Raw genomic sequence first — 16,940 nt, 5'->3', positions numbered from 1 at the left:
AAAATATCATGTTAAAACATGTTCTCTCTTTTACTAGGTCTTATGCGGTACGAATCTAGATTAGTCGGGGTCTCAATACAAATACGAGTACAAAAAAAAAATTGGGGCCCTCAAAATTTGAGGCCTAAAGCCTTTGCTTTAGTGGTTTGACCCTTGGGCCGCCCCTGATGGGTTGAGGAGAATAGCATAAAAAATTATTTTCCTAAAAATATTTTATACTCTCTAACCAAACACTAAAAAATATTTTCCGGAAAATTGTTTTCACTCACCAACCAAACTTTTCCCGGAAATCATTTTCCACGAAAACATTTTCCTTCGTAAACACACCCTTAGCCACATACATTGTAGATAGATAACACCAATGGATAGGGTAGCAGTGAGCTTGATTTGGTTAAGGAAACTACTAAGTTTTCCCATGTTCCTGTGGTTGATCGCTAGACCCCTCCCACTAATTAACTGCAAATAGAGTCTTTCTTTTCCAAACTCCTGTGAAAAACAGTTTACTAGTGCCAAATTGCGAAGGGGTTTAAAGTGCTTCAAAATTTAGAACATATCTCATTTGTTGAGTATTGGTAGGAGTCTTCCACGCAATAAACGTGAGTTTAGAGTAACCATTGCCTAACTTAGGAGGTGCACGAGAAAACTTTCGGAGAAAAATAACCAAATAGCTTAGAATTTGGCCAAACTATGAATCTTTTCATAAATAAAAACTTTTAGAAGGGGTTTAAGTTTTAAAATGCTTAAAAATCTTGAACGAGCTCCTTAATTGAACCTCTTCTCTTTTCTTTTTTCTTTGCCCAGTATTGTTTTTTTCTTTTTGTATTTTAGTTGGAACGAGGTTTATGCGAGGGATGTGAGCCCTTCCTCGGTTTACAGTCATAATACTAGTAAATGGAGGAATTTCAAGAGACAATCTCCATATATCTTATTTCAAAAATAGGGTATTAAAGAATGGTTTAGACACGTTAAAACTCCATTCTTATTGATAATTCAAGTTAGTTTACAAAATACATAACAAAATCATGTCTGAAAAATTCGACTTAGATATTTCTGAGCTAATACGCAGTACTAGAGAGAGAAAATGAACATCCAGAAAAGGATTAAAGAATTGAATCACCCTATATATTCCAAGTTAGGGTAACAATAGCACTTAATTTCTATAGCATAAACCAAAGAATAGTACAGCAAGTGCATCACTTTGAGAATTGTAGTTACCAAGAGAGGCAATGAATTGAATTGTACAAAAAAACTTTCAGGAATTGTCCTTTAGGTATACGGATTGTAGTGTTGCTGGAATATCACTAGCACTGCGTTAGAATCTCAGCACCATCTTGGGTTATCAAAATGGTGTGCTCAAACTGTGCCGATAGACTAGCATCTTCTGTAACAACTGTCCAGTTGTCATCCCACATTACTCCATCTATGCTACCAATTGTCAGCATCGGCTCTGTACAACATAGTAACAAGCTAAATTCAGCAATCAATGTCTCGTATACATCCTTTTCGTTCACGCAACAATGTAGTAAACTTTGATGTTCCAAAAAATGACAGTGGTATCAATCACAACAAAGTTAGAGTTCCACGTAAACTAGCCATGTGATTCATAACAATAAGCACTGTGGAACCTCAGTTCTTGGCAAACCACGGACAAGAAAACCGCCACAATACAGTAGCTACCAGCTTACAAGTGATATGTTTAATGCGGAAAAACATTCTGCATCTATATCACAGTGAGTCTCTTCAACAATGTGAAATTAATTAATTACTGTACATTACCAATAGTAAATGTCTGATTGAGCACCATCTGTCCACGACTATTATTCCCTGCGAAAAAGAAAACAAAATATAGCAAAATGAAAATTGATACCCAAAAAATGTCAATGCGTTTAGGAGGAAAACAAGAATAAGATTAAAAGCAAGCAAAAAAGTAACTGTTAGATCGAAGAGATTATTTTTCAGAGACCAAATTAGAACTATGATCTCTTTTTGGAGGAAATCTCTTTAAAACTGGAATTTCTCATTATTATGTTTTAGAAAACTGCGTATGGAGGTCTGCAAGTGAATGAGACATTTTGTAAAATGAGACAGCATCAAGCCAAGAGCCCGAAGTAACTTATTTTCATCCATCTTAGATGACTAATATTTAGAACCAGTCATCAACAGAGATGCGATTTTACGTTAGACACATAAGTTACATATTATATAGGGTGCAACACAAACAAATTTAAAGTATGCTCTACTTCTAACCCCTAAAACAACAGCAGAGATAACACCATTAGTATTGCATAAAATTAGCCAATTCATGATGAATCCCCACCATTAGTATTATATCTCAAGAAAATACAAATTTGAGGTGTAGTAGCAGCAGTTAGCACGCTGGATATCCCGGTGCAACAATGGATGGCACAAGTGGAAAACTCTACGTAAAGATCGTGTTTTTCCATTCATACATTATGATTAAAACAGTTTAAGTTTTGCAGCAAACAAGGCAAATCGTATCGGCTCAATTGGCCATTTTTCTCCAACATAGAAAGAGCAGAAAGGAGGTTAGTATATTAAGCATGAAAGTTACTGTAATGTAGGATGACTGGATCACTGTGGAAAGCACGTCCCACTCCATGGCCAACGAACTGTTCCACAACCCCATAGCGATGTTTATCTGCAAGGTCACTACAAATAGAACGTTAACGTCAATAAAATTTGCAATGCTAAACAATATATTGGTCTATATTAAGATTAATCATAACTGCGTTCTAAGAATTTACAACAATTATCTGATATAAATGTCCTATTTCTCAAATAAACAACCAAACCATGCTAGTTACGAAATCGATTAATCATGACCAATTGACCTTCATGTCAAAACAAATCTTTCAAATATTTAGCAGACTAAGACGTACAAATACAAAAAGATAGAAGATTTAGGCAGACGTCTTACTGTATAATCTTGCCAATTTTATTGAATTCCACTCCTGGAGCACATATTGATATTGCCTTGTCCAAGCATCCTTTAGTCACCTGAGGCATCAAATAGAAAACAATAGGTGGGATTATTGCAGATGCATCAGTACAATGAAATAAAGTGTTTCGCTCCACAGCACAAAGAAAAAAAGACAATTTTTAGGTTGATAAGTTAAAGCATAAAGAAAATCTAGAAGTACAAAGGAAGAAATTCAAATGACGCAAAGAGGTGACAACATATGATATAAACTACAATTTCTTCATAGTTTCTCAATTATTCAGATTGCAATTCTGATCACCAGCGATCAGTGCAGAATACGGTGTAGTATCAGTTAGTTTACCATGTAGTATCAGTCAGTTATTAGGTTAGCCAATTCCGCGTAATTGTCATTTATGCAGTTAAGCTAAAAATTTCGAACATGCATCAATAATTAGACTTAGTTTACCATGTCATCCGAAAATTGAACCTTAACTAAAAGTCCAAATAAAAGTGATTGTTCCATTTTGGGAACAGATAACAAACTTTTTCTTTTGTCTTCTTTTTGTTTGATGAATAAGATAACAAGCTTTTTCTCACTCACTCATACAGCCATACCATCTCAACAATCAAGTATGGGTTCTGTGTGAAGTTTGCTGAATGACAGCCTGGAAAATATGGCCTGAGATGTCTCAATGATATGGAAAAGCTTACTATATGTAGTTATAATGTCAAAGAACTCAGCTACAGGACGGCTCACTAGCACACACATTTCAAGTCATGCTGAGACCAGGTCACCAAGAATTAATTTGACATTCACATGATACAAGTAAACTAACAAAACAGCTATATATAACTTTTAGATAGTGTGCTGGCATGCTGCCGTCACAAAATTTAGGACTTGCACAAGAACATGTATCACCTTCAATTATAAAAGAACAGATACTCTCTATCCCAATTTATGTGAAACTATTTACATTGACATTCTAATTAATTTGACACACCTTTGTAATTAACAGTATCTTATACAACTTTCGCTTCTGCCAAGAGTACAAATTCACAAAAAGATGTGGTATTTTCCCAAACACACTTGTTTTTCAAATATTATACTTGAATATCTTTTTCTACTTTTACATTATAATACACAAGTCTCATTAGCTTATTCAGCTACATGCCCTGTAAACTTGTCAAACGAGATAGGTTGTCTGCAGAGGCAATAAAGATAAGGGGCATTATTCTGTATCTGGAAGGATAGAGCCAGAAAATCAACATACGCTCCAATAGCCTTATATTATGGTCAAATATGATTAAAAAAAAAGAACGACTTAGCAGAAATGTAGAGACAGAAGAGATTTCCCAATATATGGAGTGAAACCAAATTTTTGCCAAAATTGCTTTTCTTATAAAGCTGGGAGAAACTTATCAGATCATCAATGATCACAAGAAGTTGAACTTCCAAGCATCAGGGCCGTAAAAAGAATATTTTCTTCGCTTTTAATCGTGAGCACAAAAGCCGAGTACAGATACAAAAACTGGTACTAAAATTTCCCTATAATCAGAAAGTAAATGTACGACCAAGAAGTCATACCTTCACCAAGTTTTTGGCTTCCTCGTCAACATTTCCTACAAAGAATGTAGCTGATGTGTCACCATGGTAACCCTGCATATATCGACCAAGCCAAACAGAGAAAACAAAGAAAATTAAGCCATGGAATAATTAAATTTCATGTGAGCGATAAAAAAGGAAGGGAAGACATAGAAGACGGTGCATCAAGAGAGGCTCATCCTCTATACAATGAGAGATGTCGTCAATGTCATAAATAAAGCGAATCTTTATGATTTGCTTTAAGTATTTTGCAAGGGTCAAAATTATTAACTGACATTTACATTCCATATTATTAGACATTAAAATTTTATTACAAAATTTATACACCGACTTCCCAGCTTTCTCTATTTATGTGGAAAGCAGAGCACTGGTTTTATCACCTCCATCCATCTCCTTTCACTGATCAACCTGCCAAGTAACTACCTTACACCACCAACAAATGCCTACAGCAATACAATCTTGAATTACCCACCACCACAATCCAACACACAGAACTCCCTATTGACCACATTATCGTCACTCTCCATCAATGCCATCAACGCACCATATACTGACTATTCACACCTTTGCGACCTCCACTGAAAATATAGTCACCAGACCTCCCCCCCCACAAAAAAAAAATATAATGATTACCATGACCACAAGCACCCCTTCTAGGCTTCTACCGATGTAGGTACAGTGGGAGCAATATGTTGTTTGGAGACTTAAGTAGGAAATAGTAGTGGAGAGCAGTAAGGGCACGGGAGACTAGAAATAAATGGTCTGAATGTGGCAATAATGACATACAGGTGGATTAAAGGGAGTTGCAAAAAGTACTATCTATGCTAGAGGTTCACAGAGTGGAATGTTATAGCTTTTGTCTAACAGCATAACTGCATAAGTGGGAGCAAGAAACAAAGATAAAGAAAATTTAGTTCAAAAGATTATCACTAACAACAGTAATAAATCTAGTGATTTGAATCCAATCAGCATACAGGAAAACCAAAGTTAGAAGATTATAGCAAAAATGACGTGTAAGAATGCAAAAGCTCTGGTTCTCAAGAATAAGGATAATGGCATCTTGTAGAACTATGAGGAACAACAAATCTTACATCATCATATTTATAGCTTCAAGGCACTATCTATTTCAGTAAAAACAGAAAAATTGAAGCAATGAAGAGACAGCAAACAACACTAATCAATTGCAACAGAATACTTACATCAAGATAAACGGTGACGTCAATATTGATAATATCCCCATCCTAAATCGTGAAATATCACAAAAGCATAAGAATGTTAGCCTGTTGCTATGTTGGATTCTTGGTTATGGAAAAACCAACTATTCAGTAGAGCAAACCTCAAGTGGACGTGAATCTGGGATTCCGTGGCAAATGCACTCATTCACTGATGTGCATACGCTCTTTGGAAATCCACCATAACCAAGAGGTGACGGATATGCTCCATTGTCAATGATCATTTGGTGAACAGCTTGGTCAATTTCATCTGTCATAGTGCCTGGCTGCCAGAAGAAATAACGACGCAGATTTAAAACAAATCATTGTTCAGACACCCTGTGAAACTATTAAGACTGATGACATTTCATGCACCAATTTAAAACTGATGCTGGTCTGATACTATGGTGACTACAACAAAAACTACTCTTCAAACCCAAGCTGGCTGGGTTGATTATATGAATCTTCACTATCCAGTTTACTCCATTTGGACCTGTTACATTCAATTATGCAACAATTTGGTGTTATCTAACACTTGAAGTTTACATTTTTTTACTCACATACAAGAAAAGAAAAGAACCATTTACTCCCCCAGTTTTATTCTATAAATGCTATTTGACTGCACATGGTTTAACAGGTTAATTTGACATATGCATTAAGGAAAAAGTATTAACTTAATGGCTGAGAAGTTAGTTTAATAGGAAAAACATCACATTAAAGTTTAAAATCTGAATCATTTAATGAACTTGTGAAAGTTATATAAAATGAGACGGTGTTAAATATTATGAACACCCAGAAAGCTGTCACATAAATTGGAAACAAAGGAGTAGTAACGCAGGCTGTAACCTGAGCCCAAAGCAAAAGCTAGAAAGAGAAAATTACATGGTGGTCTTCTGAATGAATTAACTTAACTTCCGAAGTTCAAAGCAAGCAGATGAGCATAAGACAGGGAATGGAGACCGTAGCTAATCAAAGTCAGTTAGTGGAAGCCATAACTGCGGCAAACACAGATCTTATTTTTTAACCTAAATGAAGCTTGTTGCCACACCGAACTCCACATTGAGACTGAGTAAAAGGTACTCCGTATATCACCTGGACTAATGTCCCAGCATGCTGAAGAACCTGTGCAGCGAGCCTTCCAGAAGCTCTCATCTTTTCTATTCCCTTTCTGTCATGCACTTCAAAGCCACTACCAATCCCAGGTGGTTTCCTAGACTTCACATAAGGAGGTCTTTGTATGTGTTCAGGAACTGGTCGAGGAGGAGAAATTTCACCTGGTCTTAAGCGTTTGCGCTTGGTGTTTGGAAGCTCATCTATGTTTCTGCCATGTTTAGTTCAAAGTTAGCATCCAAATCATGCAGCAAACAAACGTAAACAGGAATATATAAAATAAAGGAAAAGTTAAAAGTACTTTCAATTTGTTGGACCTTGTTCTGACATGACCAAAATGTCCAAACTCAAATTGTTCATAGTAACTTCTCATATTTTATCAGTCATTAATCTATCCGTAAAATCAATTTAGTATAGAAAGCACCAAAAGAAGCAAAGCAGGAGGCCAGTGCCTTGTAGATTCTCCCAGGGAACCTTCCGTGACCTCCCTACAGAGATAGACAACGCTATTCCCTTTTCCCAAGAATTGTTTCATATCAGTACAGAAAACTCAGAGCGGAACCTATGATAATGCAGTATTCGTCTAACACAAGTGCTAAGAACCCAATACTCCTGAGTCCTGTCTACAATTGTTTTAAAAACAAAGCAAATTAAGAGCTTACATAACTTTCATTCATGTAAAAACCATAACAAATTGGGGATGCATATCATGTTTCCGCTTTTTAAAAGGACGTTTTCCCTTCATTATCGACGACTTGTTCAGTGTCACACTTCGAAAAGAATAAGTAGGACTCACCTCATACTAACAAAAAATCAGATCGATAAATTAGTTTTGACTTTGTCTCTACTGTTAGACCTACACATATTTGAGTATACCATACAAACCCTTGCCCCAACACATATGCCCCCTCAACTTAAGACATCTAATTTGACACAGGAGAAGAAAATGCTTGTTGCTTTCTAAACAAGTTTGCCTTTAGAAGGACTATATGATGAGCAACATGATTTAGCATCCTTTTGAATCAAGAACGTCCTCCTTCAACTCCTCCAAGTCATTCTGCCTCATGAAAGATCTATTCTGATGATGGGGAAAACATTGGAATGGGCAATAGATGTAGACTCAAGATGGGCCTCAGTGCAATCCTATGTGATAATGGAGGAAAGAACAAAACAAATTTGCAAGAAACTTCATCAAAAACAAGTCATGAAAGAATTTATTGGCTAGTTCAAGCTAACAGGCCCAAAGGTGAAAGATGACACAAACTGGATGGGCAGGAGAAGCAGGATGAAAGCAATATCACAAAGGGTTAAAAGTCTAAATTGTTGAGAAAAGGTGGCTAATGTGAAGTAGAAAAAGGATAATTCACTAAATTTTTTCCTTTTTTCTCAATGTTGATCCATACAACTTCTTACTGTTTTAAGCCATACCCTTGTAATGCTTTTCAAATTTGGCCGCAGATGTAGCTAGGATGTAATGGGACTGATGTAATGGGACTGATTGACTCAAAACCTAAAAATTGTGATCAGACGGATGACAAACTTTCTTCAGCCAAGATCCACTAATGATGTATACTAATCCCTCATTCAAAAACCACGTGTAACATTTTAAACGTGCAGAATCTCCTAGGTTTATACTACCAAGAGCAAAATGCCAGCTCTATGGAAACAGCAACATAAACAAAATCAATGATGAACTTTGATGCAAACATGCGATTAATAGTCAAAAGATCTCATAGTAGGAGTAAAAGAAGAAAAGGGTCATGGTAATCGACATGCTGAAAACAAGAATGCTTGTGTAACTTGAAGATGAAGTAACATACCTTCTGTTGAATAACAAATCCGTTAATCCGGAAAATCTTCTTGAGTATTGCATGGACACATGTTTATTACCTGAGTAACCATAAATATTAAGCCGGTTAAAATGAGTTCTGTCGTTTGGTATGACAGATAGGCAAAAATAATCCTGGGATAAAAATTTAGTACCGCCTTATCCCTTATTTGGTTACTAATCCTGGGATAAGTTATGCCGGGATTAAAAATAGTACCGGAATAACTTATACCTGCAAGAGGGTGAAATAGTAATCCCATACTAAGTTATCCTAGGATAAAGCAGAAGGTGAAATAGTAATCCCAGACTAAGTTATCCTAGGATAAAGCAGTAAAATTAAAAATTCTAGGATTAATACAATATACCAAATAGTAAATAAGAAATAATACCAGAATAACTGATCCTAGCATAACTAATACCGGTATAACTTGTCTTCAAACCAAACGATCCTTATAGTTAAAGAAACATTTCCCTTTGCTAGTTCCTTAAAAGTTTAAACTTTGTTGTTCCAATCACAATTATGAATACCATCCTTAAATCTTGAGACCAGAGAGCACAAAACTTGAGATGAAATAAAGCAGTAAAACAATTACAAATTAAAAGAGGAGGGGTGTTCTTCTTTGTTCCAATCACTATGAGCACAAAGTAGAATTAAATACAAAAACTTGAGATGAAAAAAGCAGTAAAACAAGAAAAGGGGAACTTTATTGTCCCAAGCACTATGAGAATATCATCATTAAATCGTTGAAACCAGAAAGCAAAAAAATATATGTAAATACAGAAGCAATAAAGAAAGAAAGAAAGAAACAAAAAACCTGGGTTGCAACGGAAGAGTCTATGGAGTGAGTGTGAAGGTTGAATGAAGCAGCAGTCTCCAATCAAGGTAGAGATGAAGCGGGGTTGAATAGAGGAAACTGATACCATTTTTTCTTTTGGCTTTTTGCACCCACGAGGCGCCCGCTATTCTTTTCCACTAGTGTGTCTCCCCTTATCTGCTTGTCCAATGAGAGGGTCTCTACAAAATTAACAAAAAACTTAGAATCGACGAAGCTGATTCTACTTGTTCTTTCTATTAGTATTAGGAGTAGTAAAAGTAAGAACGTTGAGGTTTTGAGTTCATTAAACTTTCCACCCTTTTTATTGTTTGAAAATTTATTTCACAACTCATATGATATATGATAGTATGATTCTTAGTTCCAATGTTTCTTAAATGACATTCTTTTTGCCTTTATATTTTACTAGCTTTCAAGAATCATATTATCTTGTGCAAATTTGATCTCTTCCCCCATGTGATATAAAAAAGATCCAGAAGAAGTTCCGGACAACATTTACAACAACAAAAGAATACGATACGATTACAATTTAACTTATAATCTTATACTGTTGTTTGTGATTCTATAAAGTCATATTATAATTCTTTGCATATGCGGTGTCACAAATAATTTTTTATCAATTTTATGAATTTAACTCGAATTGCTATTGGGACAATTTGGGGCAAATTGGTAATAACATTTACTTCTCAATCGCTTGTGTAACTAACAAATAAATTAGATTAATGAGTATATGTTTAAATCCAGTGTTTATGTTTGATAACTTATCGTAATTTTTTCTTTAATGAATAAAAGAGTTGCCAAAAGGAATTTTTTTCCTATAGGTAAGCTTTGGTCTTTCAGCCCAAATCCACAAATAGTATAAATACCTACTATACTTATCCACATTAAGAGTTTTTACAAAAAGAACATAGAAAGTATTTTCTGTTTAAAAAATCTGTTTCAATATTCAACCCTATGAGGCACTTACCCCTCCCAATAAAAAAAGAGAAAGGAAAAAAAGTACAAGAAATGATTTGTTTTGTTTAAACATTTATTTTCGACTTAAATTGCGTTGTTAACCCATTTTTAGGGTTTTGTCTGGAACTGCAGACTTCTTTGTGGACCGGCCCAAAAGGCCAGACAAAAAATGGCTTATTTAAAAGATTTTTATCATCCTATACATTATTTGAAATTTTATTACTCTCCCTACTCAAGTTTTAATTTAATTATATAATTATATAAAATTTACCAATTATATACACTTTAGGAATTAAATGAGTATCCATTTATATTAGAAATTGAATAAAGAATCAATTATTTCTCATCCTTATTCTCTCTCCCTCCCCTCTCTCTCCGTCTCTCAATCTCTCATTCTCTGTTCTTTTCCCAATTTTTCTTCCTCTGATGTTCTCTATTTTTTATCCTTTCATGTTGTATATATTTTTAATGGAATTCATCAATGGATTTCAATCGTTTTACTATAGAGTTTTAACTTGGCAATTTCCTTTCATGTTGCACAATTAGTGTTCAAATTGAAATTGTCAATCAATATATTTTGAAAGTGTTTGACTCTCCACCATTGACAGCCATTAAAAGGCTTTGAAGCTTTGAATTCGAATTTGGGTTTTCAAAAATCATTATTTGTTTGGATTGGGTGTTATTGCAAACAATTGAGAATATTGTTTGGAGTTTATATCTCAATTTTGAGGGTGTTTGGTGAAGATTAGACTTGATTTTAGCTAAATTTCAAATTGAAACTCGAAGAAGAAGACACGACATATAATATACTTATGAAATTATAGTAAAGTTGTAGTATAATTGTATGTAAATTGTATTCTGTTATACTTATATATTTTTTTATTTGAATGTTGTATGAAAGTTAAAAAATAGTTGTATAGTATATGAATCGTTGTATAAAATTTGTATTTAAGTTATCAATACAATCTTTTTACATAAAGTTATTGATATGTATCAAAATTATATTAAGAGAAAAAGTTTTGATTGAAATTTTAGAGAGGAAGAAACACACACCACATACAAAATATATACAAATCAGATACAAAATATATAAAAAGACATATTGTATAAAATTTGTATGAAAATTATATTTAAGTTGTATGATGTTGTAGATGTATTTTAACCGGGTAAAAATAATGTATGAAAATTATAGATAAGTTGTAAATAAGTGTATACTATATAATTAGTTGTATGAAAATTATTTTTAGTATGTATGTTGTTGTAGATATATCAATTTGTATTAAATTTGTACGAAATTTATTTTTAAATTTGTATGTTGTTGTACCATCAAATTGTATAATATTAATTGTAAGTACGATGTATCCATTTTAGTGTTGATTTAAATAGGTTTCGTTAATTTGTCATAGATTAGTGTATTTGGGTAAGTTAACCAATCAAGTGAAGCAAAATACTTTACTAGCCCAGCATGATAGTTATTAACCTCGTAAAACTTTGGACAAATTTTGATACATATCAACAACTTTATGTGAAAAGATAGTATTGATAACTTAAATACAAATTGTATACAACTATTTTTCAACTTTCATACAATATTAAAATAAAATATATATATATATATATATACAATATTCAAATATATATATATAACTACAACAGAATACAATTTACATACAATTATACTACAACTTTACTACAATTTCGTAAATATTTGGTATGCCATGTGTTCTTCTTCTTCTTCTTCGAGTTTCAATTTGAAATTCAACCAAAATCAAGTCTAATCTTCACCAAACACCCTCAAAATTGAGATATAAACTCCAAACAATATTCCCAATTGTTTGCAACAACACTCAATCCAAACAAATAATGCTTTTTGAAAATTCAAATTCGAATTCAAAGTTTCAAAACTTTTTAATGGCTGTCAATGGTGGAGAGTCAAACACCTGACTACTAAAAATTCTTTATTGCTCATCGTCGATGAGAATTTTCATCCAACTCATTTCATCAAACTTTGGACATTAGTACAATGCTTCAACAGAACCATTCAATGGAAAAGTGAATCACCTTCATAGAGTTCAATACCAAATTTAATTTGTGACTAGTTCAGGCATTTTGTAGCCAAAGTTTATTGTTCTTAGGCTCATAACCCAATCACTCAAGCTATTCCAACAACTCAGCATGATCTAGGATTGTATACTTTGGGCCTACACTTTTTCGATGATGGGAGCTGCTATTGCCACCATCAGATACTCAAACGTGATTAACACCATTATTACCTTTAGTTATGCCTTTTTCCAAGCAAAGAATTACCTAATTTAAGCACTAATAATGAATTGGGAGCCTTTTAAGGTGGAATGTATATAATTTGTAAGTAATCCTTATTTAGGGCGGGTAATATACAAAATTAGGACAATTTTAGTAAATAAGTTTCAAATATTGTATAGGAATGAAAAACTCCCTATTGGTAATTGAAGGGGAATCAAAAGGCTGACAATTTCTTCAGCCTGTGATCTTAGAGAATCCAGAACCAAAATGTGGTTCTTTTGGACTCAAAGAACCAAAATGTGTGGAAAAAAGACATAATGACCAAAATATATATATAATGTCTTTTTAAAAGGCGCTATAGTTGAACCTGAAAAGAGCGGGAAGGTATAGCATCTTTTATTAACATGCTATAGTATAGCGTCTATAGCATCTTAATAAAAGGCACTATATCCACATAAAAATCCGTCCCCTTCCCTTTCCCACCAAACCAGAAACTCCCCCCCCCCCCAAAACAAAAAATAAAATAGCCCCCCATCCCATTGTCAACGAAAAAAGCTCGAGTGGAGCCCACTGGTCCCATAAAAGTATAGATTCTCGGTCCCACATCCTAGCTAAGGCGTTATCTCGTAGTGGGTTGCTTGTTTCGGCTCCAAATCACCAAATCTTTCACTTTTCAAAAATCTTAAATCGAGGTATTCCAACTTAGTTTTTGTTAAAACTCGTATAAAAAATGCATATTAGTTGTTTTTAATGTGTTCTATATTATTTTGTGATTGTTTTGCGATTTAACTAATTTGTTGTTTTTTATCCGAACTATAGTATTAGTGTGCTAAAAAAATTAGTAAAATAGAGAAATTGTTATTAGTTGTTAAAAAATAAAATTAATTAGTTACTTTTTACTGTGGTATATGTATTTTCGTGATTAATTTTTTATTAAATTAATTCATTATTGTTATCCGATTTAGATTATTTATTTGCTAAAAGACTAGTAAAATAGATAAATTGTTAGGTTAGTTCCATGTAGTGGTATCTTGTGGCCTAATGTAGTGCTCGTATTTATAATGTAGTATCCTTTAGCGTAGTAAAATGTAGTGCCCTTTAGCGTAGTATCCTTGTAGTTATTGAAATTAATCATTTAAGTATCTCTTATACCCAAAAATACGTCAAAAAGCCGATAGTTCAAACACAAACTTTGTCCAATTCTAGTCAACGATCGTAAGAAAATAACATGAGAAAAGAGCAATATTTCCCGAACTAAGTATTGTTAGATGAATATTTAATAATTAAATGTTGTATAGTTATAAAAAATAATTATTTAATTTTATTATAGTCAAAAATATGTTTGTCATAAACAAAAATATATAATAATAAAACTAACATATAAAATAATAAAACTAACATATACAATATTAAACTAACATATAAATAATAAACTAACATTTAAAATAACAGACCTATTGAGTGATAAATCGGAAAAAAATTCTCATCATGAACACAAGAATTCAGGATACCTTGGTGATACTGGGCCTCAAATATCGAGCCCGGAACCCATATGTGAATATTTAATAATTAAATCTTGTATAATTATAAAAATTAATTATTTAATTTTATTATAGTAAAAAATAGGCGAGTAACCAACAAACATATAAAATAATAAAACTAACATATTAAAGTGAAATAATGTAATTAATATTGTTCAATTTACAGTAGCTGACATGGAGGTTCCGCCTTTGCATCCCGGACCTGCCACGCTAGAGCTAATGTTGCTACAGGGCGAGCATAGGTCGTCCTACATATGGGAGGGATAGTTACTAGCCCAGACGTTCTGCGCCAGGAGAGTAGACGATATGTGAGACTTTCTTAGGGCCCACCCCCTCCATCGGTCGGCTGCAACTGGATTAGTCGTTGATCACGGCCCTGATAGAGCGGTGGTGACCGGAGACGCACACATTCCATTTGTTCATTGGCGAGGCCACTATCACGCTTCAGGACGTGGAGGTCCTGTATGGGTTGTCCGTTGATGTACACCCTGTTGCTTTGCCGAATGCCATCAGAGAGTATACGAGTTTGCAGTATCTAGAGATGCTGCAGCAACTCATCAGTTTCCAGCCACCGGATGAGACTGCATTGATTGGGGCCAGTTGACGCCCGCCCGGCAGCATTTGGAGGCGATGCACGCTGACATCACATATGATACACCGGAGCTTCATATACACCGGTACACGAGGTTGTTGTTGCTGCTTATGTTTGGATGGGTTTTGTTTCCGAACACTTCGGGGAACCTAGTTAGCTTGAGATTTCTTCATCATCTTGAGCGTCTAGATGATTTACATCATTATTGCTGGTGTGTTGTTGTTCTCAGTTACTTGTACAAGCAGATGTGTCGGGCGAGCATGGGCACCCAGCGAGACGTTGTAGGATGTTTGCCGCTGCTGCAGGTGAAAACATAGTTTAATACTCTCTTCATTATAACATACCTAGTAAAAATATACCTTAAATTTTACGTCCACGTTGTATATCAGGTTTGGACCTGGGAGCGGTTCCTGCAGTTGCAGCCACCTCTACCACCCTTAGCTCTGGATGCACCACCTTCGTTTCTCCCTTTAGCTAGGAGGTGGGTTGATAGGCGAGGATATGGACGGGAGTACGAGGATAAACATAATCTCCCCTATTGCAGGGATTTGTTAGATTTGATGGAGGGCGCACAGGTAAATGTATACCTAAGTTTACTTGGCATGGATTTATATGTATTGCGTATACTCACGTTTGCTATTTTTACTTAATAGTTCATTTGGAGGCAATACAATGACTACCTAATAGCTGGTTTGCCCGATTATTGCTCGACCAACCGAATTATGTGGAGCTCTTCCGTCTCATTGATGTGTCTCGATATTGTCGAGCATCATGCCACTGAGCGAGTACTTTGCCAGTTTGGTCGCCTGCAGCTTGTACCGCCACCGCCCGCTTGGCATATGTACATTACTAGCGGGATGATCGTTCTAGGGTTGACCAGACATATGTGGCATGGCTAGAAGCGCAAATCGATATTTGGGACCAGCTGCATGACCTGATTCCGCCACCCCCTCCACCCGACCGTACGGATGGTGAGCATGAGTATATGGGCTGGTACCGCAGCGTTACCCGACTTTTCATCAGGAATCCCGCTTATCACGCTGGCGATCGGTACGTTCCATACGTCGGGAGGCACTGGTATGTTATTTGGTATACTTACTTATAACGTTAACCTAGCGTCTCGTAATTTATATTTGACATGTTGTGCAGGCTATTGGCCTACATCTGTTCCACCAGTTGGGACTGCAGATGCAACAGCATACCGGCGAGGGAGCAACCGTTTTGCACGAGTATGGCCGGCAGGTTACCGATCTGGCTTCCCGGACATTGAGGCGAGCTCGAGATGATGAGAGATTAGGATACAAGGATGAGTATATGGCTCCAGAGCAGTACCATCGTGGTCCACCAGTAGAGCCGGAACGTGGTCGATGTGGCAGGCGTGCTCAGAGAGGTAGGGATGTCCCACGAGGTCGTAGGGGTCGGCAAGGACATGGTCCCCAGCAAGGGGCCGTTGAGGCACATGTTGAGGATGTTAGAGTTTATCAGCCGGGTGACCACCATGAGCCAGACCATGCTCCAAGAGATATGTTGTCATTCAGCCTTCAGCTTACTCTAGGGACTTCACAGGTGACCCCGTCAGCTCCATTATTGATCGCTGGCACGGCCATGACGCGACAGGAGTGGGATTAGTATTTTCCTGACCCATCGACCGTTGATGATGATCGTCCCACACGAGATGTGGATAGTGGGCGCCGGCTGAGTTATGGCTCATCATCGAGAGATGCTGAGGATCTTTCACAGGCGCATGTTTGTTTGTATTACTATTTTTTATATTTGTTTTTATCTCATTGATTAGTCAAAAATATCTAAATGTTTTTTTTAAGGCTTCATCCTCGCCCGTCATGGAGGCCACCTTATGCTATACTGACATGGCTGCGACGGATGATTATATTGAGGAGCCTGATGAGACTATGGTAAGACAATTTAAATTTATGTGACTTAACACGTACATTACTAATACATATTTCATATACTAAAATATCTTATTATTTTGTAGGTTACTGCTGGACCGACGACCCCTTCTACCGAGCCTGCCAGCCCTACTGACGATCATGTTACAGCG

The 16,940-nt window shown here is 35.6% G+C and overlaps 1 protein-coding gene across 1 annotated transcript; it reads right to left on the bottom strand.

Annotated features, from left to right (window-relative positions):
• Nucleotides 1-1,082: 1,082 nt before the first annotated feature.
• Nucleotides 1,083-9,957, bottom strand: LOC104104242 (methionine aminopeptidase 1D, chloroplastic/mitochondrial). The gene is made up of 10 exons (XM_009612269.4): nt 9,509-9,957; nt 8,686-8,755; nt 6,848-7,076; nt 5,881-6,042; nt 5,744-5,785; nt 4,527-4,598; nt 2,939-3,018; nt 2,573-2,670; nt 1,777-1,824; nt 1,083-1,447 (listed from the first exon to the last, which is right to left on the bottom strand). Exons 1-10 carry the CDS (start codon nt 9,615-9,617, stop codon nt 1,302-1,304), a joined length of 1,056 nt encoding a protein of 351 aa, XP_009610564.1. The 5' UTR covers nt 9,618-9,957; the 3' UTR covers nt 1,083-1,301.
• Nucleotides 9,958-16,940: the final 6,983 nt, after the last annotated feature.

The sequence above is a fragment of the Nicotiana tomentosiformis genome, chromosome 2 (assembly GCF_000390325.3).
Source record: "Nicotiana tomentosiformis chromosome 2, ASM39032v3, whole genome shotgun sequence".
Classification (NCBI taxonomy): domain Eukaryota; kingdom Viridiplantae; phylum Streptophyta; class Magnoliopsida; order Solanales; family Solanaceae; genus Nicotiana; species Nicotiana tomentosiformis.
The sequence above is the reverse complement of the archived record's forward strand: the minus strand, read 5'-3'. Positions and strand labels throughout refer to the sequence as shown.

Excerpts from the sequence above, each read along its gene's own strand:
- LOC104104242 (XM_009612269.4), bottom strand. The coding sequence starts at position 9,617 with ATGGTATCAGTTTCCTCTATTCAACCCCGCTTCATCTCTACCTTGATT. Across the intron at positions 3,019-4,526 it reads AAGCCAAAAACTTGGTGAAG|GTGACTAAAGGATGCTTGGA; the intron begins GTATGACTTCTT and ends TTGATGCCTCAG. Across the intron at positions 1,448-1,776 it reads CAATCAGACATTTACTATTG|AGCCGATGCTGACAATTGGT; the intron begins GTAATGTACAGT and ends TATGTTGTACAG.